Source organism: Muntiacus reevesi, chromosome 3, assembly GCF_963930625.1.
Source record: "Muntiacus reevesi chromosome 3, mMunRee1.1, whole genome shotgun sequence".
NCBI lineage: Eukaryota > Metazoa > Chordata > Mammalia > Artiodactyla > Cervidae > Muntiacus > Muntiacus reevesi.
Window position 1 is genome coordinate 54,822,644 of NC_089251.1, and position 26,484 is coordinate 54,849,127.

At 51.4% G+C, this 26,484-nt stretch overlaps 1 protein-coding gene across 2 annotated transcripts in view; it reads left to right on the top strand.

The window, feature by feature from the left end:
- ATOH8 (atonal bHLH transcription factor 8) overlaps positions 1–25,430 on the top strand; it is a 42,790-nt gene extending 17,360 nt beyond the window's left edge. The window contains exon 3 of one of the 2 annotated variants that reach the window (XM_065929123.1): positions 22,704–22,761. In XM_065929123.1, the coding sequence (XP_065785195.1) occupies positions 22,704–22,742 (39 nt within the window). In that variant the 3' untranslated portion in view covers positions 22,743–22,761. Of the gene's footprint in view, positions 1–22,703; positions 22,762–22,858 lie in introns of those variants that run through there. The other variant, XM_065929124.1, reaches the window with a different exon arrangement.
- Positions 25,431–26,484: the final 1,054 nt, after the last annotated feature.

Below are 26,484 nucleotides of genomic sequence, written 5' to 3' on the forward strand. Positions count from 1 at the left end.
TCTGGTAAAGAATCCGCCTATTAATGCAGAAGACTCAGGTTTGATCCCTGAATTGGGAAGATCACCCGGAGAAGGAAATGACAACCCATGCCAGTATTCTCACCTGGAGAATCCCCATGGACACACACACAGAGAAAAGTCAGTCATGGTGTGCTGAGCTCGGGGCTGTACCAGTCACCTGGGCAGTGATTGGTGATCCCAGGCTGTGACGGTAGCCATCAGTGCCAGCTGGACTGGGAAGGTGGGCTCTGCAAGTCTAGAGGCTGCTCCTCACCTGTGGGCGCTTCTTCAGCCAGAGGAGGCGCCAAGGCTGGTGTGGCTCCATCAGATCCGCGTCGTCCCCCTTTTCCTGCTGCTTTCTGGGCAGGTGGAGCTTTTGGTGATGATGGCAGGTTGGAGGGTAGTCGCACTCCCCTTTGGAAGGACATCTTAAGTGCAGACTTTTGGTGCTGGGGGCAAGCTGAGGTGGCACATTGGTTTTGGGGTTAGGGGATCAGTGGGAGCCAAGATAAGATACTCTGTCTGGTATCTGAGCCCTGGAGTGTGGGAGACAGCAACTCCACAATTCCTGTGTCTTCTGTGTCCCCACTGAGTGGCATGGTCCTAGCTCTGTCCCCCCGTCACATAGATGGTCACCTCCATTGGGGCTTTGGCTTCTACTTCTCCAAGGCGAGTTGACCCTGGAAGTGATTGCTATGGCCCTTTCTGGTCAAACTTGCCGAACTGAGGTCACTTCAGCCCCTTAACTATCTAAATGACTAAATGTGTTTCGCTCCCTTCCCCTCTGCCCTTCACAGGCATTTCACACAGATTTGAAAATCACTCACAGAGACTGTTGGGACCCCAGCGCACCACAAGAATACTGACAGTACCTGACGTTCTTAGAGCCTGGTTCTCACGCTTGGCGTGATGCTGGGTATTTAGTACTTCTGACGGATCACCCCGTTGACTCCTCCCTCCCCTCATCCCTTCAAGATGGAGACTGGTGTTGTCCCCTGTGCGTGAGTGCTGTTTCTTCAGACATGTCCGACTCTTTGCAACCCTGTGGACTGTAGCCCACCAGGATCCTCTGTCTATGGGATTCTCCAGGCAAGAGTATTGGAATGGGTTGCCATGCCCTCCTCCAGGGAATCTTCCCGGCCCAGGGATCGAACCCACATCTCTTATGTCTCCTGCATTGGCAGTCGGGTTCTTTACCATTAGCACCATCTGGGAAGCCTGGTGTTGTCCCAGGAACAATGAATCCAAGGCTCAGAGGCCCGAGGAACTGGCCAGTAAGAGGTGCCGGGGGTGGGGGTGGGGGAGGGCTGCTGCTTCCCTGTCCTGCCCCTGCATGGAAATGGGATGGTGAGAGGAGGTTCTATTTCTACATCCTCTGGGCCATGTTACTGAGTTAAATACCATGTGCTTTAAAAGTCCATGGAGCCCATCTCTGCTGGGAAAGAAGGGGGGTGGGTGGGAAACCACCATCAAATTCCCTTCTCGTCATAAAAATGGATGCAATTTATTTTTTCTGGCATTCCAATTACACAGACGTTTGTCGCCAGCTGTTTGTTCTAACGTGGAGCATTCTCTCAGCTGCTGTTTCCCCTCTCGCATTTGACACCGTGAGGCCACAGGCCTGGCAGGCACTGACCTGGGGGGCGCGTTTGGCCAGGGAGCCTCCCAGGTTAGGCTGGAGCTGGCTGCCCTGGGACGTAGAACGTGGTCGTCTGATGTTCTCCGGGTGGTCCCGAGGTGGGGGAGAGGCTGGGGCGCTGCTTTTCTCTCTCCTTTCACACTGCCTTCATTTCCTCCCCCTCCTCTCCCCTCACTCACAGACCCCCACCCTCCTCCCCACTGCGCTGTGTGTGAATGAAAACTCAGGGTCTCTGATGGTGAGAAAGAAGCAAAGTCTCACACTCAATCACAGAGACCATGGAAAGTCCCCTCTGGTGCTTAAGCCGCTACCTCTCAGAGAACCCCCTGGAGCACCACTTTGATCCAGGGTACACCCTGGAAACCCCTTGAAAGACTTGGTGGTCCCGCATCCAGGATGCTATAGGTGGGGGTTCAGTTGAGAGAACCCTACAGTTCTTTTAAGTTTCTGTACTGCTGTCATTTAACTTTAAGGCACGTGCAATAGGGAGATCCTTGGCAAGACCATGAAGTAGGCAAAGAGTAGGCTTTGGTTCTGGAGACCTGGGTTCGAGTCCTGGCACTGGTACTTTCTGCCTGTGTGACCTTGGGTGTGTTACCTAACTTCTCTGAGCCCCTGTTCTCATATATGTGAAGGGAGAGCTTACATACCTTCCTTGCTGCCTTGCTGGAAGGCTTCAACAACATCCCATAGGAGAAAGGGCTGGCCTTTTCTCAGTGCCAGGAAGGAAATCTCATGAATTTACAGCTACAAGGTAACAGCTTCATATGGAACCCCAGGAAGGATCATCTCAGGAACAGGCAGTGCTGAGAATGCTTGAACAACCAGCCCAAGATAGATGAGGGCAAATCGTTTTGAATGGGGGACTCCTGTTTGTCCAGCGCTCAGGGCAGAGCTCTGGCCCTGCATCCTTAAAGGTGGCAAGCATCTCACCAGCCCAGAAACTCATGGGCTTTCAAAGTTCATGGGTTCATACCAAAGAACAAGCAATAACCTGTGGCTTTACATGATCATAATGCTATTAAACAGACTCTCACCCCAGTGGCTCAGTGGTAAAAGAATCTGCCTGTCAAGCAGGAGATGTAGGTTCGATCCCTGAGTCGGGAAGATCACCTGGAGAAGGAAATGGCAATCCACTCCAGTATTCTTGTCTGGGAATTCCCATGGACAGGGGAACCTGGGGGGCTACAGAACATGGGGGTCACAAAAGAGTCAGACATGACTGAGTGACTGAACACCACCACCAACACCAAAAACCACACTGACTGGGTGGGGAGCTCCCACTGGGTGCCCAGCACCTCCCATACTTTATCTCTACCCCTTTTGCTAACCCTGCACTTTGGAACCACTTCCCCTGTTGCATGGAGGGGAAACTGAGGCCCTGAGAAGGGCAGTAACTTGCCCAAGGTCTTGCTCTAGAAGCAATGGAGCCGCTTTGGTTCTAGTCTCCGAGGGCTTCAGCTCCTGCGGGCAGCAGGGTCCTAAAGTTCACATTACCGCCCAGCAGGGTGGCCCATGCCCTGGGAGACCCCCAGCAAATGGGGGTACAGGGCCTTGTGGTGTGGGTGAGGGGAGCAACAGCTCTTATGTAAGCAGCCCGGCTGCGGCTGCAGCGCGTGGAAACTCCATTTAGCCACGGGGAGCCAATAGCCCGCCGCCACTGGGGGTGAAGGGGGGTGGACTGGTCTGGGGGTGGGGGTGTCAGCAGCCCCGATCCACCTCCACCCTCCCCGCGCCCCCCAGCGCCGCCGCCGCCGCCAGTGAGGCCTGACACCGGGTTAAGTCGCCCGGCGGCCTCTGGCTGCAGCTGGGAGCGCGCCTGGTTCCCATTCGGGCGCTGTGGTTTTGATTAGCTGTTCCGCGAGGCAGGCCTGGTGGCGAAGCCCTGGGAGCTCCGCTGGAACACAGGGTCCCCCGCCCGGCCGCCGCGGCCCCCCCTCCTGGCAGCCCCAGACTCCAGATGTTCCGAGCGCTCGCTGGGAAGGCCTGCTGGCGCCACGGAGGGCAGAGGGCAGGGAAAGCACGCGAGCTGGAAGCCCAAGCACTCAGTCACCGCAGGGCTTGGCAGCCCGCCCAGCCCTCTGCTGGCACATTCCCCAGCTCTCCCCTGGCCATCTGTTCCCAAAAAACCCTTTCAGAGCCTCATCATCACTCACGATACAACAGCGCGAGCAGCTGGTTTGGAGGCAGCAGGGAAAACCGTGCAAAAGGTCTTTTGTGAGAGAGGAAACTCACTTATGAATAACAGGGCTGGACGCCGTAAAAGTTGGCGGCTGGAATCCCTGTTTCTCAGGCGCCGCTGTTTTCTCCCGACTCTTTATCTCTGGTTTTTATTTCGTTTCCCCTTGTTTGCTTTTAATGTTGTTTCTTCCTCTTCTTGCACCAGTTGTGACTTTTCTTGCTCCTCCGAGGTGCCTGAAGGCCACCTCATTAGGTCTCCTGGATGATGCCCGACTGTTTTTTTTTTTTTTTTTCCTGTTCTCTAAGCTGTTAAAATTGGGGATGGTTAGAAGTGACTGTTTTTGTAAAACCTTGGCTGGAGGAGACAGGGCAGGAAGAAGGTACCCGGGAGGGCATAGTGCGGGCAGGGCAGCAGAAAATCATAAACTGGAGGAAGGGTGGAGGGCAGACAGGGTGCAGAGACCACCCGCCCCCCCCCCCAGCTCATCAGAAGGAGACGCTTAGGGAGAAGAGTGGCATTAATGAAACACCCAGTGCTGGGCTCCCTGGCTGATTGCAGTATGACATGAAGCCTTTTTTAAGAACTGCTGCTGCTGCCAAAAACTTCTGGGAGATGTCTGCCTGGAATTTGGGCGCCTCCTGGGAGGGTCATCAGGGGCCCTTGGGGTGCTGGGGGAGTACTGGCCGCTGGGAGGCCCGCACTAGGGAGGAAAGGAGAGGGCAAGGCCTGTCTGCCTCCCTCAGAGCCCCCTGTACCCCTGAGGAGGAGCTGAGAGTCAGGCCCAGGGTACCAGGTGGAGGTGGGGACAGGGACGCCTCCCCAGGTGTCCGATGCTGGTGACAGCATGGGGGTGTCACAGGTCAGGGGCAGGGAACTAGGGGCTTCCTCTTTCCTCTCTCAATTCCTACAAACCTTTATTCCTTGCCTACCCCCCACACTATTCCGTGAGACCCAGAAACTCAGCCACCCCTCACCCCAGCAGTGGAAAAAATACGTCTTCCATACTGTTGTGGGTTGTCGGCTCTTCCTTCACCAGCTGAGGCTCTGGCTCTGGAGGGCATTTCATCTGCACTTTGGCTAAAACAGTAAAAGAATCCGCCTGCCAATGCAGGAGACACAGGTTCAGTCCTTGGGTCGGGAAGATCTGGAGAAGGGAATGGTTACTGACTCCAGTATTCTTGGTGGAGAATCCCATGGACAGAATCCCTGGCAGGCTACAGTCTATGGGGCCGCAAAGAGTTGGACCCAACTGAGCGACTACACTTTGAGTTTTCTCTCATCTGCGCTTTACTCAGGTCTGCTATTTCACGCATTTCTCCTCTCTGCCCATTTTCAGTTGGAGAAATGGCAGCTCCACGGGACAAAATATTGAGATGTATCACAATTTCAGGGCAGTTGGTCTCCTGATCTGAAGGGCTGGGCATGGACTGATTTCCCCCATCTCTGCTAAGGCCTGGGCGGGCAGTTGTGTGGTCTGGACGCTGAAGCTGGTCTCAGCTTTGCCCTGGGGGCTGTGCAACTGGCGGCTTAGCTCCGTTGTCTTACCTGGGAGATGCCAGCCTGCCTCCCTGTCTTTCCAGGGATCAGTGGCACAAAGGATGTGAAATTCTTTTGTGAGCTCTGCCTTTTCTCCTGTGTCTCCTGGTCTTTGTGGGGCTGAAGTCCAGGAGTGCCTAGGGAAGGACTGATGGCCATTGGCCCCAGGCCTCTGGTGATGATGTGGAGTCGTCCAGTGACCAGAGCTTGATTTCTAGCCCAGGGGCTTCGAGAGGATCAGGGAGAGGCGGGGGCAGGGGGGCAAGGCTGCCTTCCCTCTGGGGTGACCAGGCCCGTCCTGCCCACTGCCCAGCCTTGAGCCCCTGCCCCTGGTACAATGGACAGCCGGGCACAGGGGGCACCAGCAGGCCCTAGTTCCCCACCTGTCCTCAAGCTGGTCATCCTTTTTCCACCTGCCCCCACAGACCAGAGGCAGTAGGGGGAAGTATAGATCGCTGCCTTCCTTGACCTCCTGGTGTAAGTGTTTCTAGAGGGTGAAGTAGGGAGCCTCTCTCACCTTCAAGGTGTTCATTCTCTGCCCAGGCTTCACGGCCACCTGGAGCCCCACTGCCCGGCTCCTCCCCGGCTCGGTTCATCCCCACCTGAACCCCTCCTTGCAGCTCTGCGGAGAGCCAGGTGTGCTAGCCTCCCTGTCCTGCTTGGGACCCCTCAGGGGCTTCCCACAGGCGCCTGCCCCTCTCCCCAAGTGACCTGGCTCCAGCCGGTCACTCTGGGTATCCCAATTTACGCTCTAGCCACACGGAACTCCTCACCCAGAGGGGCTATTTTTGGCCTCTGTGCTCATACTGTCCCTTCTGCCTGGAATGCCCTTCTCCACTGTCTGTCTGGCCACCTCCTGCTCATGCTGGAAGGCTCAGCTCCTCCTGGAAGCCCTCTCTGACCCCCGCCACAGCCTCCTCGGGGCCCCAAAGCACGGCCACCTCCATGCCCTTACACGGGGTGAGTGGAGTCTAATTCAGGCAAGCATCCTGTGATACACTATGAAGTTATGATAGAACATATTATAGTACGTGGTCCTCTATTATGTAATATTTTAGAGCTCGTTTTTTGTCATCATTATATTTTTACATAATTTGTTACCTGATAAATTATGTGATATTAAAGCTCTGTACTATGGATTGACATATATACACTACCATGTGTAAAGTAGATAGCTAGTGGGAAGCCGCTATATAACAGGGAGCTCAGCTTGGTACTCTGTGATGACCTAGAGGGGTGGGATAGGGGTGGTGTGGAAGGGAAGTTCAAGAGGGAGGGGATATATGTATACATATAGCTGGTTCACTTCACTGTACAGCAGAAACTAACAAAACATTATAAAGCAATTATACCCCAATTAAAAAAAAAACAACTCTGTTCTACATTACATTACACAGTGTATGCTTAATGTACCTTCTAGCTGGACTGTGAGCCCTTTCATCTCTGTGTTCCAGCTCCTGGCACATATGTGTGTGTGTGTTAGTCGCTAAGTCATGTCTGATGCTTTGCAACCCCCTGGACTGAAGCCCGCTAAGCTCCTCTGTCCATGGAATTCTCCATGCAAGAATATGGAGTGGGTTGCCATTCCCTTCTCCAGGGGATCTTCCCAACCCAGGTCTCCCATATTGAAGGCAGGTTCTTTACCATCTGAGCCACCAGGGAAGCCCCATAGGAAGCCACGAAATAATGCACAACATTCCCTCCATGAAAATCCACACATCTGGGGCTGAATGTTCCTCGGCTGAAGGCTGAGACTCTAGGAAGGATGAACTAGGAGTTTCAAGACACAGACACGGAAGTGCCCCTGGGCTCCTCCCAGGCTCCTGTTTGGGGAATTCTGGTTCTTGTTGGCTTGAATCAGTGAGAAAAGCTTTGCATTTTAGATCACAGAAACTCCTCCAGCAGCAGTTTAAACTCACAGGGCTCCTGTTTCTCACAGTTAGGAAAGGTGAAGGGAGGTAACTATTCCCTGGCTCCAAGTCTTCAGTGATGCTAAGACTTCAGGCTTCATTTTTGGTCTTTACCTCATGGCTACACAGTGGCTGCCACAGCACTGAGTACTTCGTCCACACACTACATGCAAAGCAGAGCAGGGCCTTCCCAGTAAGAGCTTTTGTCTCCTCACCAGTTCAGTCAATCCTTCCCAGACATCCCTTACCCAGGCTGAAAGATGGGGTGCTCTCCCTGAAGCAGAGGAAGACATCAAGTCCTCTCAGCTGGAAGGACAGCCAGGTCAACAGCTACGTGGCTAATCTCTCAGAATTTGATCCTGAGTTGTGACAGAGTGATTTTCTTCCCAGTGAGGCTAAACAGTGTCATAACCTTAACCACAGTACCAGAACCTCATCTCTGTGAGTTTGCCATTACTCACTGCAGCCCCCAAAATTGAGGGCCAGTAGGCCAGGTGGTGCTAGTGGTAAAGAACCCGCCTGCCAATGCAGGAGATGCAGGTTCAATCCCTGGGCTGGGAAGATCCCCTGGAGAAGGAAATCTCAACCCATTCCAGTATTCTTGTCTGGAGAATACTGTGGACAGAGGAGCCTGGCTGGCTACACTCCATGGGGTCGCAAAGAGCTGGACATGACTGAAGCGACCTAGCATGGACGCGACCCCATTTTCACTGAACAGCACTGAGGTTCAGAGAACCGAGGTGACCGGGCCGGGCCACTGGTGGCCTCATCAGTCTGCACAGTGCTTTTCAGCTTGCAGAGCCTCTCACACTCCTTATCGTCTTTAGTCCTGCAGTGGCCTCCTGAAATCCACATTTCTTACTGAGCTAGATGAGGAGGCTGGGACTTAGGGGGGTGAAGTTGCCAAGGGCCCATCCAGCTGGGTGGCCGGGCAAGACTTAGGAAGGCTCATCCACTTCTGTGAAACAGGCACTTCTGAGTCTAGACCATCACTGGCCCCTGTTCTCCCAAGGTGAGAGGTCTGACAGTGCAGGGCCCCAAGCTGGGGGACTGGGGTCTGAGTCTCAGCCCAGCCACTTGTGAGCTCTCTTGCCTCGGGCCTTCTCCAAGCTTCGCTTTCTTTGTGAGACATGGCTAGAGATGTCCACGGGTAAGGAGGGTTCAAGGTAATGATGGCCATGAGAGAGCCTCGTCAGCTGGATGCGCTCGTTAGTCACTGGTGTTCCTAGACGTCACTGCTGTCCATTACAAAGGTAGGCAGAGGGAGCCCACATGTCCCCTCCCCACCCAGTGACTTACACTGGGTTGCTAGGCAGTGGACATCAGGTCTGTCCCTCTGCCGTGTGTGTGTGTGTGTGTGTGTGTGTGTGTATACATGCACAGGTTTGCTGGGCATAAGTAGTCGCTATCTGCCAGGATCAGATGGAGGGCCTCATATGTGGTGGGCTGAGTTCCTGGCACTGGGGAGGTGCCTGGAACTTATAGGTTTCAAATCTCCCCCTTTTCTCAAGGGGTCAGGAGCCCTTAGAGTTGGTTCCATGGTAGCAGGCAGGATAGAGCCAGGCAGCTGGGCACACAGGGGCAGCCCAGTGACCCCACCCACAGCCCGGAGAACAGTGACAAGGTGTTGCTGGGAACTACTCTGCCTTCGCCCTCAGGACGGTGAGGCATTCCTGACACCCGTCCCCACCAACATCACCACCACACACACACAGAGGGTGTGGGTGGCAGCCAGTGTGGTTATTTGCAAAGGTTTAGCCCTGTGCACCCGAGGACAAAACCCTCCTCCTCTGCATACATTGGGTTGGCCAAAAAGTTCAACAGTTTTTCTGTAACATCGTAGAGAAAAACCTGAACAAACTTTTTGGCCAACCCACTACATGCAGTAGTTCTTTTATTTTTCTTCAGACTTTAACCTTTTTATTTTGTATTGGGGTGTAGCCCATTAACAACGTTGTGATAGGTGCCAGTGAGCAGAGAAGGGACTCAGCTATACACATACATGTATCTATTTGTGGTTCGTCATTTACTGTATCTCTAGCTACATGGGGACAAAAAGATGAAGCAAGCTTGAAGGACCCTTTACATTTATTTAAAAATAAATAGTTTTTAAAAGTTTATTTTAATTGGATGATAATTACTTTACAGTATTGTGATGGGTTTTGCCATACATCAACTTGAATTGACTATAGATATGCATGTGTCCCCCCATCCTGACCCCTCCCACCTCCCTCCCCACCCCATCCCTCTAGGTTGTCCCAGAGCACTGGCTTTGGGTGCCCTGCTTCATACATCGAACTCACACTGGTCATCTATTTTGCATATGGTACTTACATGTTTCAGTGCTATTCTTTCAAATCATCCCACCTTGTCCTTCAAGAATAAATAAATTCCTACTATGCGCTAAGAATTGTCCTAGGTACTGGGTCACTTTGGGGAACAAAACCGACAAAGGCCCCACCCTTTGGAACTCGGGGTAAACGACACAGGCCAGACTGGAAAGCTCACCGGGAAGCCCTGCTTCTGAGCCCACTGTGCTGAGTCTGCGGACAGCTCTTACGAGCATGACTCCCTGGTGTCCCAGGTCAGAGCAGCTGAGCAGAAACGGCTGGGAGGCCAGCTCCTGGAGCAGGTGCAGTGAGAGCCCCCAGAACCACGGCCAGCGGCCTGATGGCGTGGGAAGAAACAGAAGAACAAAAAGAGCAACGCCAGAGGCTCAGAAGAGCCAGGAGGCATGGAGCCATTCAGTGTCAGGGTAAAGGGCTCAGAAGCCTCCGGGACCTGGAGGGTCTTCTGTAGGCTGATGTTCCCCGGGCTTGACCTTGAGTTGTTAGGAGGAAGCCAAAGTACATCTAGTAGCATCTGACGGAGAATGCAGGGAAGCGCATCAATTATCAAGAACTGGGACCTGTCCAAGCCGTTTGGGCACAGAAAACACGCGGCTTCCTTTCTCTAGGGAAACTCACTTCAACTCGGGGGCTGCTTCTCTTGGGCGGATGGGGGGTGGTCCTTGTCTGTTTTGCTCCCTGCGGGACACTCATGGGCTCTGAATGGAGCCTGGCATGGTCTGAACACTCAGTAAGTGTTCCCCAAATGAATGGAAGCGTGGAAGTCCAAGCAAGTGAGCTGTTTCCAGCAGTCTTCCACGTATCCCATGGGCATCTCCTTGGTGCCCAGTTCCCAGTGGAGCCCTGGTCACCTGATGGGGAGACAGTTCCTGTCGTGGTCAACTGACATGCAGCTGGGGGAGACACGGGCATACACACACATGCACACTATCGCGTGGCTGCCTAGCGCTAGGGGCTTGGCTTCTCAGCCATCGTGTTCTTCTTTTAAAGTAATTAATTTTTGGCTGTGCTGGGTGAGTCTTCACGGCTGCACACCGGCTTTCTCTAGCTGCAGCCAATGGGGCTACTCTTTGCCGTGGTCCACGGGCTTCTCCCTGCAGTGGCTTCTCTTGTTTCAGAGCACAGGCTCTAGGCACACGGGCTTCAGTAATTGTGCCGCATGGGCTTAGTTGCTCCAAGGCGTGTGGGATCTTCCTGGACCAGGGATTGAACATGTGTCCCCTGCATTGGGAGGCAGATTCTTAACCGATGGTTCACCAAGGATGTCCAGCCATTGTGTTCTTTAATCCTCTCTTCAACCTCAGGCTGTAGACTACTATTATTACCCTTTTACAGGTGGAGAAACAGAGGCACAGAGAGGTTAAGTAATGGCTCAGATTCACACAGCTGGTAGAATGGGGAAGTAAGGCTCACACAGAGTCCATCTGATGCCATAGCCGGAACATTTAATCACTGTGCTGCCTTGCCTCTCAGTGGGGCTGTGTGTGTGTTTGGGAGTGTCTCTGTGTGCATTTAAGTGTATGTGTGTGTGTGTACATGTGTGGGTGAAAGAGTCATTTCTCTTCCTGGAACCTCTGTGGTGTCATTGATAGTCAAGGTGGTGGTGAGTAAAGAGCCCTGATCAGAGATGCCCTGGATCCCATGGTAACTTCAGAGTCTAGATATAAGGGGCTTAGGGAAAATGGGAAGGGCCAAAGGAGGGGTTTGGACACTGTTTTTGCATAAATCATTTGGTTATTTGGGTTGTCCAGGGCCTCATGGCTTCTCCCAGCCACCCCATTATTGCCTCCATGCATCCTGAAGTATCAACAGCTAGACTCTTACTGAGGGTCTCCTAAAGACATGCTGTGGGCTTTGCAAAGGCTTGCAGGCTGTGGGCTTTGCAAAGGTTTGCAGGCTGGCACTTTGGCATGGATTGGCTTGTCTGACTGGTGCCCCATCACTCCTGCTGTCAATTTGCTATAAGGATTGGGGAGGGGAGATTTGAGATGTGCAGAAGGGTGGTGGGGAGCAATCTTAAGCCCTGGGGATCCCTGACACTGTGGTCTGGGATGTGTGTGTGTGTGTATAGTATTGGTGGCAGATCGTGTGAGAGTCATAAGTCAGGGCCCATGGGAAGCTTCCAGGGAGCAGGACCTTCCTCACCTGGCTGGGCCACCTGTCTGCCCAGCTGTCTGCTCTCCTCCAGCCTGTCTGTGGGGCAAGGTCAGGGGCTCCTTGTGCTTCTGGGGTCTGGAAGAGCAGCGTGCAGCCAAGTGGAGTTGGCTGGACACTCCCAGGATGGGAAGCAGATGGGAGACTGCAGCAGCTGGGGCTCAGGCCTCACCCAGGCCAGCTTGACCCTTGCCCTATACTGTGGAGTGGGGTGGGATGGGGGCCAAGAAAGACAGACAGGCTGAGGGACTTGGAGAGAGAGACAGAGGGGCGGTCAAGATAGCTGGCACAGAGACACACAGGCCGAGTATGGGGACAGAAGCAGAGCCTGGCCGCCAGAGAGAGTGGCCTGCAGCCCGAGAAGGCGCCGGCGCAGTGGGGCCTGGGGTCTCCCTGCCGGTCCCCTCCAGGCCCATGGGCTCCCTCCTAGCACTGGCCTGACTCTGAGAGTGCCAGGCCTCCCACGGTCAGCCACCTTCACTTAGGCCCCATAGATGTAGGCTGAGATTGCCTTAGAACCAGGGAAGTAGCAGCTGGGTGGATGGCTTGGGGACTTTCTAGTCCTTTTTGCTGGTGAAGAAACTGAACCTTGTAGGGGCTTAGGGCTCTGCTTTTCTCTGCTGCATCCTAGCATGTGACCTAGGGCCTCCATTTTCCCATCTGCAAAATGGGAACAACAGCAGCCACCTCCCAAGGGCCATACAACAGCAAAGGAGTGTGGTGGGCTCCAGATGAGGCCTCTGTCAATGGATTCGCTGACTTCTGTCCCCAGGTCTGGGGGGACAGGGAGCCAAGGACGACCTAGCCCCCTCTCTCAGGAGCTCATGGTGGCACTGTGTGGGGTGAGCGGGCAGGCGATGGCAGTTGCACCAACCAAAGCTCAGACACAGAGGAGAGAGGAGAAGTTGGTGTGAAGCTCTTGGAGGCTTCAAAGGGAAACACATGTCCCCAGCCTGCAGTGAGGTGGATCTGGAGCCCTCACTGTTTGAACTGGGGACACAGCGACCAGCAGAACCCCACCCTCCTGGAGTCTCTGTTTCTGTGGGCAGGAATAACCGGAAGCTAGGCTGTAACCAGAACAGGGGGACTGCATGGGGATGTCTCAGTGCTGGTCCTGGTACCTGCGTCCCAGCTCCACCTCTAGCATCTTAGCCCAGGAAGGATCCCCTGTACTTAGCACAGTAACCCTTGTTGTTCTTACCACTAGGAAAGTTCTTCCGTATGTGCTTGACTGACCCTGAGGTCTGAACACATCCATTGGCCTCAATTCGAAGGAGCTTATTTATTTATATAAATATGTATCTATTTGGCTGTGCCGGGTCTTAGTTGAGGCCCCAGAATCTTTTATCTTCGTTGTGGCATGCAGGACCTTTAGTTGTGACGTGTGGACTCTCAGTTGCAGCATATGGGATCCAATTCCCTGACCAGGGATTGAACCCAGGGTCTCTGCATTGGGAGCACTGTGTCTTATCCACTGGACCACCAGGGAAGGTTCCAGCAGCAAGGAGTTTGGACTTCTGGACCAGGCCATGCTCCTGACCTGGCCTCCTTGTATCACAGGCAGCCACAACATCCTACAGCCCAGGGCCCCCTAACAATTGAATTCACTCCTCTGGTGAGCAGCCTGGTGGGACAGGGGAAAGACGACTAGGCAGCATTTACCAGCAACAGTGTTTTCAGTGGGCTTCCGTGATAGCTCAGCTGCTAAAGAATCCACCTGCTATGCAGGAGACCTGGGTTCGATCCCTGGGTTGGGAAGATTCCCCTGGAGAAGGACATGGCAACCCACTCCAGTATTCTTGCCTGGAAAATCCCACGGACAGAGAAGCCTGGCAGGCTACAGTCCACAGGGTCTCCAAGAGTCGAACACGACTTAGCCACTCAACCACAGGTGGTTTCAGCTTTGCCCTGGGGTTAGATTGTAAGCTGCCCCAGGGCAGGGCCTCGAACTCCAGTGCTTGTCACAGAGCTGACACTCAGGAGGAACTCAATAAATCTTTGTTGAGTCAATGAATTTCCCCCCCCCCCCAGTTCATGGTCCCTAGGTGGAGTCTTCCGGCTCACAAGGGGCTCTGGCCATCACTTTGCAGCTCTAAGACCTTGAGAGTCCTCCTAGCCAGGACACAGTGTGATCCTTGATTCACACCATGTTCCCGCCCTCAGCAAACAGCAGCCAGCTCCAACTGCTCATAAATTTCCTGCCTGTCACCCGTGGCGCCCGGGCCAGGCGAGGCAGGAGGCGCTGGGGGTGGGCTGAGCCATACCTGCTTCCAGTTCCCTGGGAAGTGTGGAGGCCAGAAGCCCAGACCTCTGCATGTGCCCAGAATAACCTCAGCAGAGCCAGGCCCCTTGGAGATGTGGAAGCAGGTCTGCCAAATGCAAAGATGAATGGGCTGGAATGTTCGAGAAAACACAAACACCCGCTTGCGGTACGGTTTGTGCAAGCTGATTTCACTCCCAAGAAATCTGATACAGGCCTGCCTAAGCACAGGAAAAGTGTGTGGATGTATGGACCTAGAGAGTATCATACTGAGTGAAGTAAGTTAGACAGGGAAAGACAAATATCATATGATATCACTTATAGGTGGAATCCAAAAGTGATACAAGCGAGGTTATTTACAAAACAGAAACAGACTCACAGACATAGAAAGCAAGCTTATGGCTACTAACAGGGAAAACAATGGGAAGGGATAAATTAGGAGTTTGGAATTAACATATACACACTACTGTATGCAGTAGATAAATAGTAAGGACATATAGCACAAGGAACTATATTCAATATCTTGTAATAATCTACAATGGAAAAGAATCTGAAAAAGAATTATATATATATATATATAAGTGAATCACTTTGCTGTATACCTGAAATTAATACAACATTGTAAATCAACTGTGGTGGTGGTGGTTTAGTCACTAAGTCATGACCAACTCTTTGTGACCCCACGGACTGTAGCCTGCTAGGCGCCTCTGTCCATAGGATTTCCCAGGCTCGAGGGGACTTCCCGATCCATGAATTGAACTTGTGTCTCCTGCTCGGCAGGCGGATTCTTTAACACTGAGCCACCTTAAGACTTCCCTGGTTGTCCCGTGGTTAAGAATTCATCTTGCGATGCAGGGGATATAGGTTCCATCCCTGGTCTGGGAAGATTCCACATGCCTCAGGGTGACTAAGCCTGGGTGTCACAACCCTAAAACTCATGCTCCACAACAAGAGAAGTGACCATAAAGGGAAGCCCATGCAACACAACCAGAGGGTAGCCCATGCAGCAATGAAGATCCAGTGTAGCCAAAAATAAAATAAATAAATAAAATTTAAATAGAAATTTAAAAAATTTGAAAACTAGAAAAGAAAAGAAAAGCGTGTGGACGAGCAATCACCTATAGCTATCATGGTTTTTCTGGGTGGGGAGAGGGAAGTGACTTAAATGGTTTTCTTCTGTTTAGTTGTCTGTGTTTTTTAAGTTTTCTACAATTAACCTGTACTACCTATGCATGTATGGAAGTTTTCATGGTTTTATTGAGATTATAGTTTACCCATTTAAAGCTGACAATCCAATAGATTCTAGGATTTTCTCTAAAATGTGGCCATCACGACCACCAATTTAGAGCATTTTCTTTCTTTCCCCCTTTTTTCTTTTAATATTTGGTTGCACTGACTCTTAGTTGCAGCATACTGGATATTTATTGCCGTGTGCTTTGCAGCATGTGGGACCTTTTTTCTTTTTAGTGCGGCCTCAGCATCTTTAGTTGTGACAGGTGGGATCTAGTTCCCTGACCAGGAGTAGAACTCCCAGGGCCCCCCGCATTGGCAATGTGGAGTCTTAACCACTGGACCACCATGGAAACCCCTAGTTTAGACCATTTTTATCAACTCCAAAGAGACCCTGTATGCTTCAGCAGTCCATGTCTCCTTCCCAGTTCTGGGCAACCACAAATCTGTAGATTTCCCTGTTATGGACATTTCATGTGAATGGAATCGTGTAATATTTGAACATTTGTGTCTGGATCCTTTCATCTAGCATACTGTTCTCCAGGTTTATCCAAGTTCTGTCATGTGTCAGGACTTCATGCCTTTTTATGGCTGAGTAATATTCTTTTGTATGAATATACCACATTTCACTTGTTTATTCACTATGAATGTGATTTCAGTAATTCAAAAATTGTGCTTACTGAAGCAACTTAGCACACACACCATCTTGGGATTCCCGGGTGGTACTAGTAAGTAAAGAACCCGCCTACCAATGCAGGAGACATAAGAGATGTGGGTTTGATCCCTGAGTCAGGAAGATACCCTGGAGAACAGAATGGCAACCCATTCCAGAATTCTTGCCTGGAGAATCCCATGGACAGAGGAGCCTGGCAGGCTATATAAGTCCATAGGGTTGTAGAGTTGGACATGACTGAAGCGTCTGAGCATACATGCACAGATTTATTGCTTCCTGTTCTGGAAGTTTCTGACCAAGATGGCAGTTGGTTCCATGTGACTATTTCTGGTTACTTGTTTTGAGACTTTTCAGCCTATGATACCATTTTATGTTTTCAAACACCAGTGAGTCACCCCAAGGACCCAGATCTTTGCAGAAATGGGAACTGGTGCTTCAACTGTGGGTCAGACCCTGATGGGCACAAGTGGCTCCCTTGTCCCATTGATTCTTTGCAACTGACCTAAAGGTGGGTACTATTACTGTGCTCATTTTAAAGATGAGTAAACTGAGACTTTGAGAGATCAACCAGCCTGCCCAGGGCCCCAGGGCCCCAGAGCCCCACTGACTTTAAGGCCAAGATGAAACCTAGCATTCAACATTTAGAACCAAACACAAAATCCCCTTTTAGCCTACATATTGGTTTACATAAAAGTGAAAGATACGGAATTTCCTGGCAGTCCAGTGGTTAGGACTTGGCACTTTCACTACCAACGACTGGGTTCAATCCCTGGTCAGGGAACTAAGATCCCACAAGCCGTGTAGCTCATCTCTCCCCACCCCACCCCCCCCAAAAGATGAAAGTAAAATAATGCCTGATAGTGTGGGTCTTGCAAAATATATCTCTGATGCCCTCCCTGCTTGTCTTTTTTCTTTTTCTTTTTTTAGTATTTTTTAAAAATTAATTAATAAATTTGAAAAGTTTTTGCCTACCCTGGGTCTTTGTGGCTGTGTTTGGGCTTTTTCTAGTTGTGGCGAGTGGAGGCTACTCTCTAGTTGCCTTGCTCAGGCTTCTCACTGCAGTGCCTTCTGCTGTTGCAGAGCACAGCTCCAGAGCACAGGCTTGATAGTTGTGGTTCACGGACTTAGTTCTCCACAGCATGTGCGATCTTCCCAGAGCAGGGATAGAACCCATGTCTCCTACATTGGGACATTGGGAGGTGGATTCTTTACCACTGAGTCACCAGGGAAGCCTCATTCTTCTTCTTTTTCTTTTTTTTTCATGTTTTGGCTGTGCCACGCAGCCTGTGGGATCTTAGTCCCCCAACCAAGGACTGAACCCACTCCCCCTGCGTTAGAAGCATGGAGTATTTACTACTGGACTGTCAGGGAAGTCCCTGTCTTTCATATTTCAGTGTTAAAATAACATTTGCAATCTGACTGCTCCTTTAAGGACAAACCATTAAAAAAAAAAAAAAAAACAACATCAGGATTTCAGTATCATTTGATACCTTTTTCTGCTCATAAAAGGCTGTATCCAAATTGCTTATCTATAGAAAAAATGTATAATTTGAAAACAGTGAAACTTGGTTAAGTAAGTAAAGTGACTGAAAATGAACTTGAAAGGTAAAATCACTTACAGGCAGAAATAATAATTTTTTAAAATGCCCCTACAGTAATAAAATTACTCTGTAGCACACAAAAGTGATCATGAGAGGACACCAATCCACTTAAAGCCAGAGACAAACTTAGTAAGCAGAGGGGATATAATTAGAAATTTAAAAACTGGAAGTGAACAAAAGCAGAAAGATGCAATACGGTTCCTGAATTCACAACTGTTACAGGCACAGTTAGCCAAAATGTCCAGTGACACATTTGAAATAGGAAACCTATCTGTGGCACATAATCACTACATTAAATAAATTGGCAGTGACTAGAAATATTTATTCACGTGGCCAACAAATAGCAAATATTTATTGAGATGCTACTGTGTGTCCAGACTGTTTTAGGCCCTGAGGCTACAACAGCCAACAAAACAGACCACATCCCTGGCCTTGTGGAGCTGATGTTCCGACCACAAATGAGTGAACAATCAAAAGATGATTTCTGGAACTTCCCTGGTGGTCCAGTGGTTAGGACTCTGCGGTTTCACTGCTGAGGTTGCGGGTTCCATCCTTGCTTGGGGAACTAAGATCCCACAAGCTGTGCGGTGTGACCAAAAAAAAAAAAAAAAAAAAAAAAGATGATTCCTGAATGTAATAAACGCAGCCACTTTGTCACACTGACCAAATCACCTCAGTCGGACTCCACACATCAGACCTGCTGAAAGGGACCTGGGAGGGATCTTGCCTAGTCATTTTTAAAGTTTACGATAGTGAGACTTCTTGATGCTTTCGAACTGTAGTGCCAGAGAAGACTCTTGAGAGTCCCTCTTGGACAGCCAGGAGGTCAAACCGGTCAATCCTAAAGGACATAAACCCTGAATATTCATCGAAAGGACTGATGCTGAAGCTCCAATACTTTGGCCACCTGATGTGCAGAGCCAACTCATTGGAAAAGACCTTGATGCTGGGCAAGAGAAGGAGCGACAGAGGATGAGATAGTTGGATGGCATCATCGACTCAGTGGACATGAGTTTGAACAAACTCCAGGAGACAGTGAAGGACAGGGAGGCCTGGCGTGCGGCAGACCATAGAGTTGCAAAGAGTCAGACATGACCCAGCAACTGAATAACAACAACATTAGTGAGAGGCAGAACCTGTATTTAAAGGGCGTCTTCTTTGTTGAGGGACCATTTAGGGGGCTCCTCAGGACAATGAAACCCTTACCCAGCCATACCCAGAGCGTTGGCTGCAGTGGAAACAACCACCCACACAAAGTACAGAGCTGGATGGGATGCAAGCTGTGTTTCTCACCTGGAGCAGGATGTGGCCAGGGGTTACGTGAGCAGGAGTCTGTGGTGTGGTTGTCACAGTGGAGAGTAAGTCCAGCCCTCTCCTCTGTATTTGCAATTATCCTTGCACATGTGCGTGTGCACACACACCTTGCCTCTTCTGAAGGGATGGCATAGGTAGATTTGTCTCCTGTCATTCAGCCCCAGCTGATGGGTCCATGGTAAGAAATCTGACTGAGGCTGGACCTTCACTGGGCATTTGGGGTGGGGATGTTGAGAGACTGGATCGGTGGGGAGATAGGCAGTAAAGAATGTGGATGTGGCCGAGGGATGTGGTTGGCAGGCACCTGGAGGGAAGGGCCATAGATTGCCCCTTGAAGTGTGCAAGCTTTCCTGAGACTTTCCTGTAGCCTACCTGAAATGCCCTTTCATTGTTTTTTAGCTGCTAAGTCATGTCAGACTCTTTGGGATGCCATGGACTTTAGCCCACCAGAATTCTCTGTCCATGGCATTTCCCAGGCAAGAATACTGGAGTGGGTTGCCATTTCCTCCTCCAGGGGATCCTCCCAACCCAAGGATCAAACTCATGTCTCCTGCATTGGTGGGCAGATTCTTTACCACTGAACCATAGGGAAGCCCCTTGGGTAATCTTGAATAATGGAAAGATCGGAATGAGTTTCTACTCCCCACAATTCAGTCACAATCACAGAATCAAAAGAAAATGCTGGGTAAATAAAACCATACAAATTTCTTGACTGCAGGATTTTTCAGAGCTTTTAATATGTCAATATATACTGTGACTTTCTCCAGGGGATCTTCCTGACCCAGGGATCAAACCTGGGTCTCCTGCATTGCAGGAAAACTATTAGCTGAGCCACCAAGAAAGCCCATACATGACTTTCCAAAGCGGGGCCAAGGTCTGTGATGTTTCCAAATCTCATGGGATATGCCTCACCTGGCTCATACTCTGCAGAGCAACCCTTTGGGGAGTGCTAATCCACGTGCATGGACTTGCCATACAGGTGAAGGAATTAAATCATAGAGAGGAAGCATCAGCTTCCCAAGGTCACACAGCTGGTTAATTGCAGAAAAGGTCCTGGCACCTAAGACCTCCTGGTGTTCCTCCCACCACACCCCAGTTGACATAAGGCTTCCTTGGACGGATGATGTTATGTGTGGGATTCCTGGTCCAAGGTGGGTGGTGGAAGGCAGGTCCAGTATAGACACGAGGGAAAGGGTGGGGTTGAGAACTGAAGGTCAGGCCTTGGGCGGGTGGTAGCCGTGGCTTCCGTGGAGTCTGAGAGCCCTACTGATGGCTTGGGGCAGAGCCCGGCTGGGCGGCCGCGCCTTGACAGAGCAGCCAGGGGGCCGGCTCCAGCTGCCCCAGCCTCGCGCGCCTTCTCTGACCACAGGCGGACTGAGCAAGGGAGGAACGCGGGGCCAGTCCTCGGCCGGCCCGCCCAGGCAGCCAGCGCCGGGATGACGCGGCTGTAAATCACCCCGTGGACCACAGACCCAGTGCCATCCCCACGGGTTTCCTTTCCGCTTCTTAATCCTCCTCTTCAGACTCAGTAACAAAAAGCAGATTCCTGCTGGGGCCAGCACGCACCATGGGCTCGGAGAATGTGAGCCCGAACTCACCACATCAAGATGCTCCCTCCTCTCACTTTTCCTTTTACCCGTGTCTTAGCCTCTGTTAGCCGGAGGACACTCCCTCCTCCTGGCTGGGCTCCCTCGCCCTCCCTGGACCCCACTTCCAGCCTTGCCCCAGCCTCTACCTTGGCCGCCTGCCCATTGGCCGCCCAGGCCTGAGGCTCACCGGGGCCTGTGGTTAGCAGCCCCTCCAGCCTCGTGGTTTGGCTCCAGCCCGGCTCCCCTAGCCTCCCTTTCAGCAGGAGTTGCCTTCATATGTTAGGATAAACAGCACCGATCAGGGTTCAAATGCTGGTGCTGCCAACTCGTAGGTGGCACTTACCTCTGAGATGGGGGATGTGAGAAGGTTCCCTGGCATGTCGGAGGTGCCTGACAGCTGTTCTGTTCCAAAAATAAGTGCTTAGCTGTTTGTTCAGGGTTGTTGCAAGAAGCAAGAGGTATTTGGCACCACTTTGCTAGAGGTTTGTGTGCCCAGTTAAGGGATGGTTGTTCTCCTGAGTGTTCTTAGTTGGACTTGGAGCCCCTCAAGAGCCTCCCCACCAGGTCTGATCTCCCTCCAAAGCTAAAGCCCTGGCAACCCCCATGACCTCTCCCCATCTCCTATCCCTTCCTATAGCAAATCCTACCCTTTGGTCAGTTTTCTCATGAGCAACACCAAGTTCAGTGGCCAGAGTGAAGTATCTGAAGGTCAGGACTACAAGGGACTAAAAGGTGGTCTAACCTAAGGGTTTTCCAGTTTGCCCCAAAGCACCTGAGTTCTCAGAGACTTCACCAGGCTCCACGTTGGAAGGAATACTGTAGACTCTGGGTCCCCTTCTCTCTGTGTCCCGCATCCTCTCCTGATTCAAATAGACCGGAACCATGCTCATCTGTTTTCTGCATTAGAATTTCAAGGTCAGACTTCATTACTATTTTATTTCCATTAGATGAAGACACTGTCATTTTATAGATAAGAATGCAGGCCTAGCCGGCGGGGGGATGGGCTGCACCTAGAGTCGGCCTCTTGGCTGCTGGTGTAGTATCTTTTCTGAAGGATGTGGGGAGAAGGAGGTGAGGATGCCATTCCTGGGGGCAGGGGCAGGGCTGACTCTAACATTCCTTGGAGGTGTGACCTGGGGATTGTAGGTCACACCTGGGTATCAGGACCAGGGTCCCTGAGCTTCTTCTACCCGCTACACCCCCTCCCATCCCCCAAACCAACTAAATCAGCATGTGTGCTAATTCAATTCAGTCTTGTCCTGCGCTCTGTGACCCCATGGACTGTAGCCCATCAAGCTCCTCTGTCCATGGGATTCTCTAGGCAAGAATACTGGAGTGGGTTGCCATGCCCTCCTCCAGGGGATCTTCCCAACCCAGTGATCAAACCTACATCTCCTGTGTCTCCTGCATTGGTAGGCGGGTTTTTTACCACTAGCACCACCTGGGAAACCCAACTCAGTCAGCAGTGGCTCTGAAATGCAGTGGGGGTGGGGTGGGGAGTAAGGGGACACTGTGGGCTCTGGGGGGCAGCCAGTCCTGGGTCCAAATGGTGGCTCCATCCCTTACTGAACCTTTCAAGATGCAGTCCCTGCCTGAGCCATATGGGTCCTTCCTGGGGCAGCCACGAGGGTAAGTAAGAGCAGGTGCTACGGGTGCCGGCATCTGGTACAGGCTGGCCTTCTGGAGTTAGGACCAGTGTGTGTGTGTCGGGGGCGGGGGGATGCTTCTGACCATTGGTTGTTTCTTTTCTTTTTTAAAAAATTTATTTATTTGACTGTGCCAGGTCTCAGTTGCAGCACGTGGGACCTTTAGTTGTGGCATGTGGGATCCAGTTCCCTGACCAGGGATGGAACCTGGGCGCCTTGAACTGGGAGCAAGGAGTCTCAGTCACTGGACCACCAGGATGTCCCCGTTGGTTGGTTCTTTTTGTTTGTTGAGGGATAGTTGATTTACAATATTATATTATTTTCAGTTGTATAATATAGTGAATCAAAATTTTTATAGATTATATTCCATTTAAAGTTGTTACAAAATATTGACTATATTTCCTGCACCATACAATATATCCTTTTAGCTTAGCTATTTTATTTTTTGTCTGTTTCTTAGCTTTATTTTTTTTTTTTTGTATTGGAGTATGTTTGATTTGGGGGCTTCCCTGGTGGCTCAGTTGGTAAAGAATCTGCCTGCAGTACAGGAGACTGCCTCTTGTTTTAGCTTCAGGTGTGCGACAAAGTGATTACTTATACATTATACCTATTCTTTTTCAGATTCGTTTTCCATATAGGTTATTACGGAGTATTGAGTAGAGTTCCCTGTGCTATACAGTAGGTCCTTGTTAATTATCTGTTTTACATATGGTAGCGTATATGTTAATCCTATCCTCCTGATTTATCCTTTTCCTCCCATTGGCTGTTTCTTTCAGGAGTGACCAGCCATGGGCCCACCCGAGGATGCTGCTGTGGGCCCTCTTTCCAAGTCAAGCTTGAGGAGAAGGGGAGCTTGCAAAGTCCAGCCTCATCTTCCTCTCTAAGATGCCACCGGATGCTCAGACCACCGTCTCTCAGGACAAGAGCTAGCCTGCCTCCCTCTCACCCGCTCCCCACACCCCCACCCCCAGCCACTCTGCGCTGACTTTGCACTTTGCTCTCTGCCTGGTGGGGTGGGGAGAGCAAAGCCTTTGCCTTGCCCGGGCCTGAGGCCCACCGTCCGTCTGGCTGCAGAAATTCATTGCCAAAGATTCAACAGGGACACTGAACAAACTGGGGGTGAGAGGACCCCACAGTGAAAAGCCACACTGTGGCTCTGTGACCTTTGCTCCTCGTATTGCCCGGGTCCCATCTCAGGCCAAAGACGAATCAACATTTCCACTAGGAACTCATGGAAGAGATGGATGTTTGGTGACTTCAGACCTGACCCGGAACTGTCTTTCTCCACTGGGCCCTGAGCTGGCTGGACAAAAGATAAACCTTCTAGGGGCTGTGAGCGGGAGGCTGGAGGTGCCTGTGGGGAGTGGAATCTGAGATCCCAGCCCCTCTCTTCTTCCCACTGGCTGCCCAGGCCTCTGACCTTGATTTTCCATGTTCCCTGGGCCCAGGCTCCTTCTTGGGCCCTCAGCATCATGAGAAGTGAGTGTGTAGAGAGAGCAGCGCCCGCACACCCCACCCCGGGGACTTGCCTCGAGGTGACCTGCCCCCAGCTGGCCTGGCCAGCCACTTCTTGCCAGGGGCCCACCCTCCTGACGGGACACACAAGATGGTGTCCTGCCTGGAGGCCAATGGTCTGTGACGGTCGTTCCGGGGGGCAGAGGGGAGGAAGGGACCAGGGGAATGGGCCAGTAATGTGGGGAGGAAGGCATGTTCAAAGCCAAGGCCTGTTCTTTCCTTGTGCTCACAAGGCCAAAGCTGTTCACATCTGTGCTCAACCATCTGCTTCAAATTGAAGTAAAAGCCCCAATGTGTAAAGAAAACACTTGCTTGTGTTGATGGACTCTGTGGGTGACCAGGACTTTGGCCGGTCAGTCAGGGGGAGGAGAGAGGTTGAGAGTCCTTCAGAAATGAGTGTGTGTGTGTGTGTGTGTGTGTGTGTGTGTGTGTGTGTGTGACGGGGTGGGGTGGGGCCCTCGCCATGGGCTTGGCCTGGACTAATGACCAGGAGGCCAGGTCAGGAACATGTGAGGAGCTTTCTCTGTGCCTCATTTACTCCATACCGTGAGTTTATAAGGTGGGGACTGAATTTTTTATCCCATTGTACAGATGAGGAACCTGAGTACAGAAGGAGACAGGGCAGGTCAGCGACAAAGCCAGGTCTCACACAAGGGTGGCCTCACTTCAAAGCCTGTGCTCTTAACCCTTTTTCAGCCCCATAAGCCAGTTCCGGCCCAAGGTCTTGGCATGGCTTTATCCCATCCCTGTGCTGCAGTGGGCCTTGGATGGGACAGTAACAGCTCACCAGGGGTGGTTGGGTTGTGGTTTAGTCACTCAGACGTGTCCAATTCTTGTGACCCCATGGGCTCTAGCTCACCAGGCTCCTCTCTCCATGGGATTTCCCAGGCAAGAATACTGGAGTGAGTTGCCATTTCCTTCTCTCGGGGAACTTCCTGATCCAGGGATTGAACCCTGGTCTCCTGTGCTGCAGGCGGTCTCCTGCGTTGCAGGTGGATTGGATTCTTTACCAACTGATTTACCAGGGGAGCCCTCATGGGGATGGGGGAGGGGTAATTAGAAAAGAACTCCAAAAGGAATGTCAGGGTGGAGGGCTGTAGGAGGGGCAGAGGTCTTGAAGGATGAATAGGAGTTTTCTGAGCAGAGGAATGGAGGAAGAACTTTCTATGCACAGAAGTCTTCAGCCCTCAAAAGAGGTTAGAATCACCTAAGGAGGTTATTAAATATTGACATAAAGTGTTAATGCCAAAGTTCCATCTTCAGAAATTCTGCTATATTGGTCTGGGCACTTGGGACTTTTAAAAGCTCCCCAAGTGATTCCAATGTGCAGGCAAGGTGGAGAGTTACTGGATTAAGTGGGGTTAGATCACTGACAAAAAAAGTGATTTAGAATCACTGATGTGGAATACAGGCTGTGCCAAAAATGTGGACGTATGTGTGTGTGTGTGTGTGTGTGTTTGTACAAATAGACAAGCAAATAATTGTGATACCATCAGATGACTGTATGAATGTATACACACATGAGTGACAAGAAGTTCCACGTTTTTTCTTTTCTTTTCTAGTTTTTCTCCCAATACAGCAGCTTTGATTCTTTTGCATGCATACACATGCGTGTGCACATGCGTGCATGCGTGCACACACACACACACACACACACACACACACACACACTCCTTCTTGAACGCACAACATGCCCAGATATCCACCGTGTACATCCCCAGGGAAGAAAAATCCATTTCCCATGGATTCACATTTCATTGGCAGCCTTCTCAACAGTTTGTGTAAATAACCGTGCAAGAAGACCCTCACCAAAATAAAAGTGATAAAGAGCCACCTTCCTGGAGCCTTGAGAGCACTTGTCCTGTTTCAGCTGAGAGTGTGGTCACAGGGCCCCCCCCAGATTCGTTTTCACACATACCCTCCATGCTCTGTTGTTTGCTCTGGGTCCTGGTCCCACACACCAGGGGTGGCTCAGTCATGGAGGGCGTGTACCCATGTGGGAGGCCATGCATGTACACACCATGTCCACGTGTGTACCTCTGGTTCATACTTGGTTCCTGCAGTGTATGTGCTTCTTTCTCTCCAAAGGGCAAAACCACAAAGAAGAGCTCTGAAAGTCAGAGATCCCCCCAAGCTCAAGGCTGAGTGTCATCGGGCTCTTCAAAAACAACACACACACAGGCTGCATGTTCCTTCTTGGTTCCAACCTCAGACGGTCCCAGAAGAGAGGTGTAAATTCTGGGGAAGGGGTTCCCCAAGTCCCTGGGCCACTTTCTGGGGTCATAGCATGGCCAGGGCCCCTGTGGATTCCATCTCCCCACACAGTCCTTCCTCCCATCCCCATGGCCCACCGTGCGGTCCTGGACTTCCCCAAATCCTCACCACTTCATGTCCCACTTCCTTTCCTGATTAATCCACCCAGCCATCTCCCCTTCCTCACAAGCCAGTGAGATACAAGAGCTGGTAGGTCCCAGGGGCAGAGAACTGGGCAGCAGAGCTACGAGCAGGGACTGCATAGGGAGCAAAGGTGCAGACGGGGCTCCTTGTGCCCAAGATATGGGCAGAGAGCTGGGTGCCGCTAATTGGGCTGAGCTGGGGCTGTACTGGGGCTCCCCTGGGGGCTCAGACAGTAAAGAATCTGCCTCCAATGCGAGAGACCTGGATTCAGTCCCTGGGTCAGGAAGAACCCCCGGAGAATGGAATGGCAACCCACTCTGGTATTTTTGCCTGGAGAATCCCATGGACAGAGGAGCCTGGCAGGGTACACTCCATGGGGTGGCAAAGAGTGACTTTGTGTCCACTCAGTCAGACACAACTGAGTGGCTAACATTCAACAACACAAGGGCTGTACTGGAGGGGGGTCAGTTGGGGGCCCACTAGGGAGCTA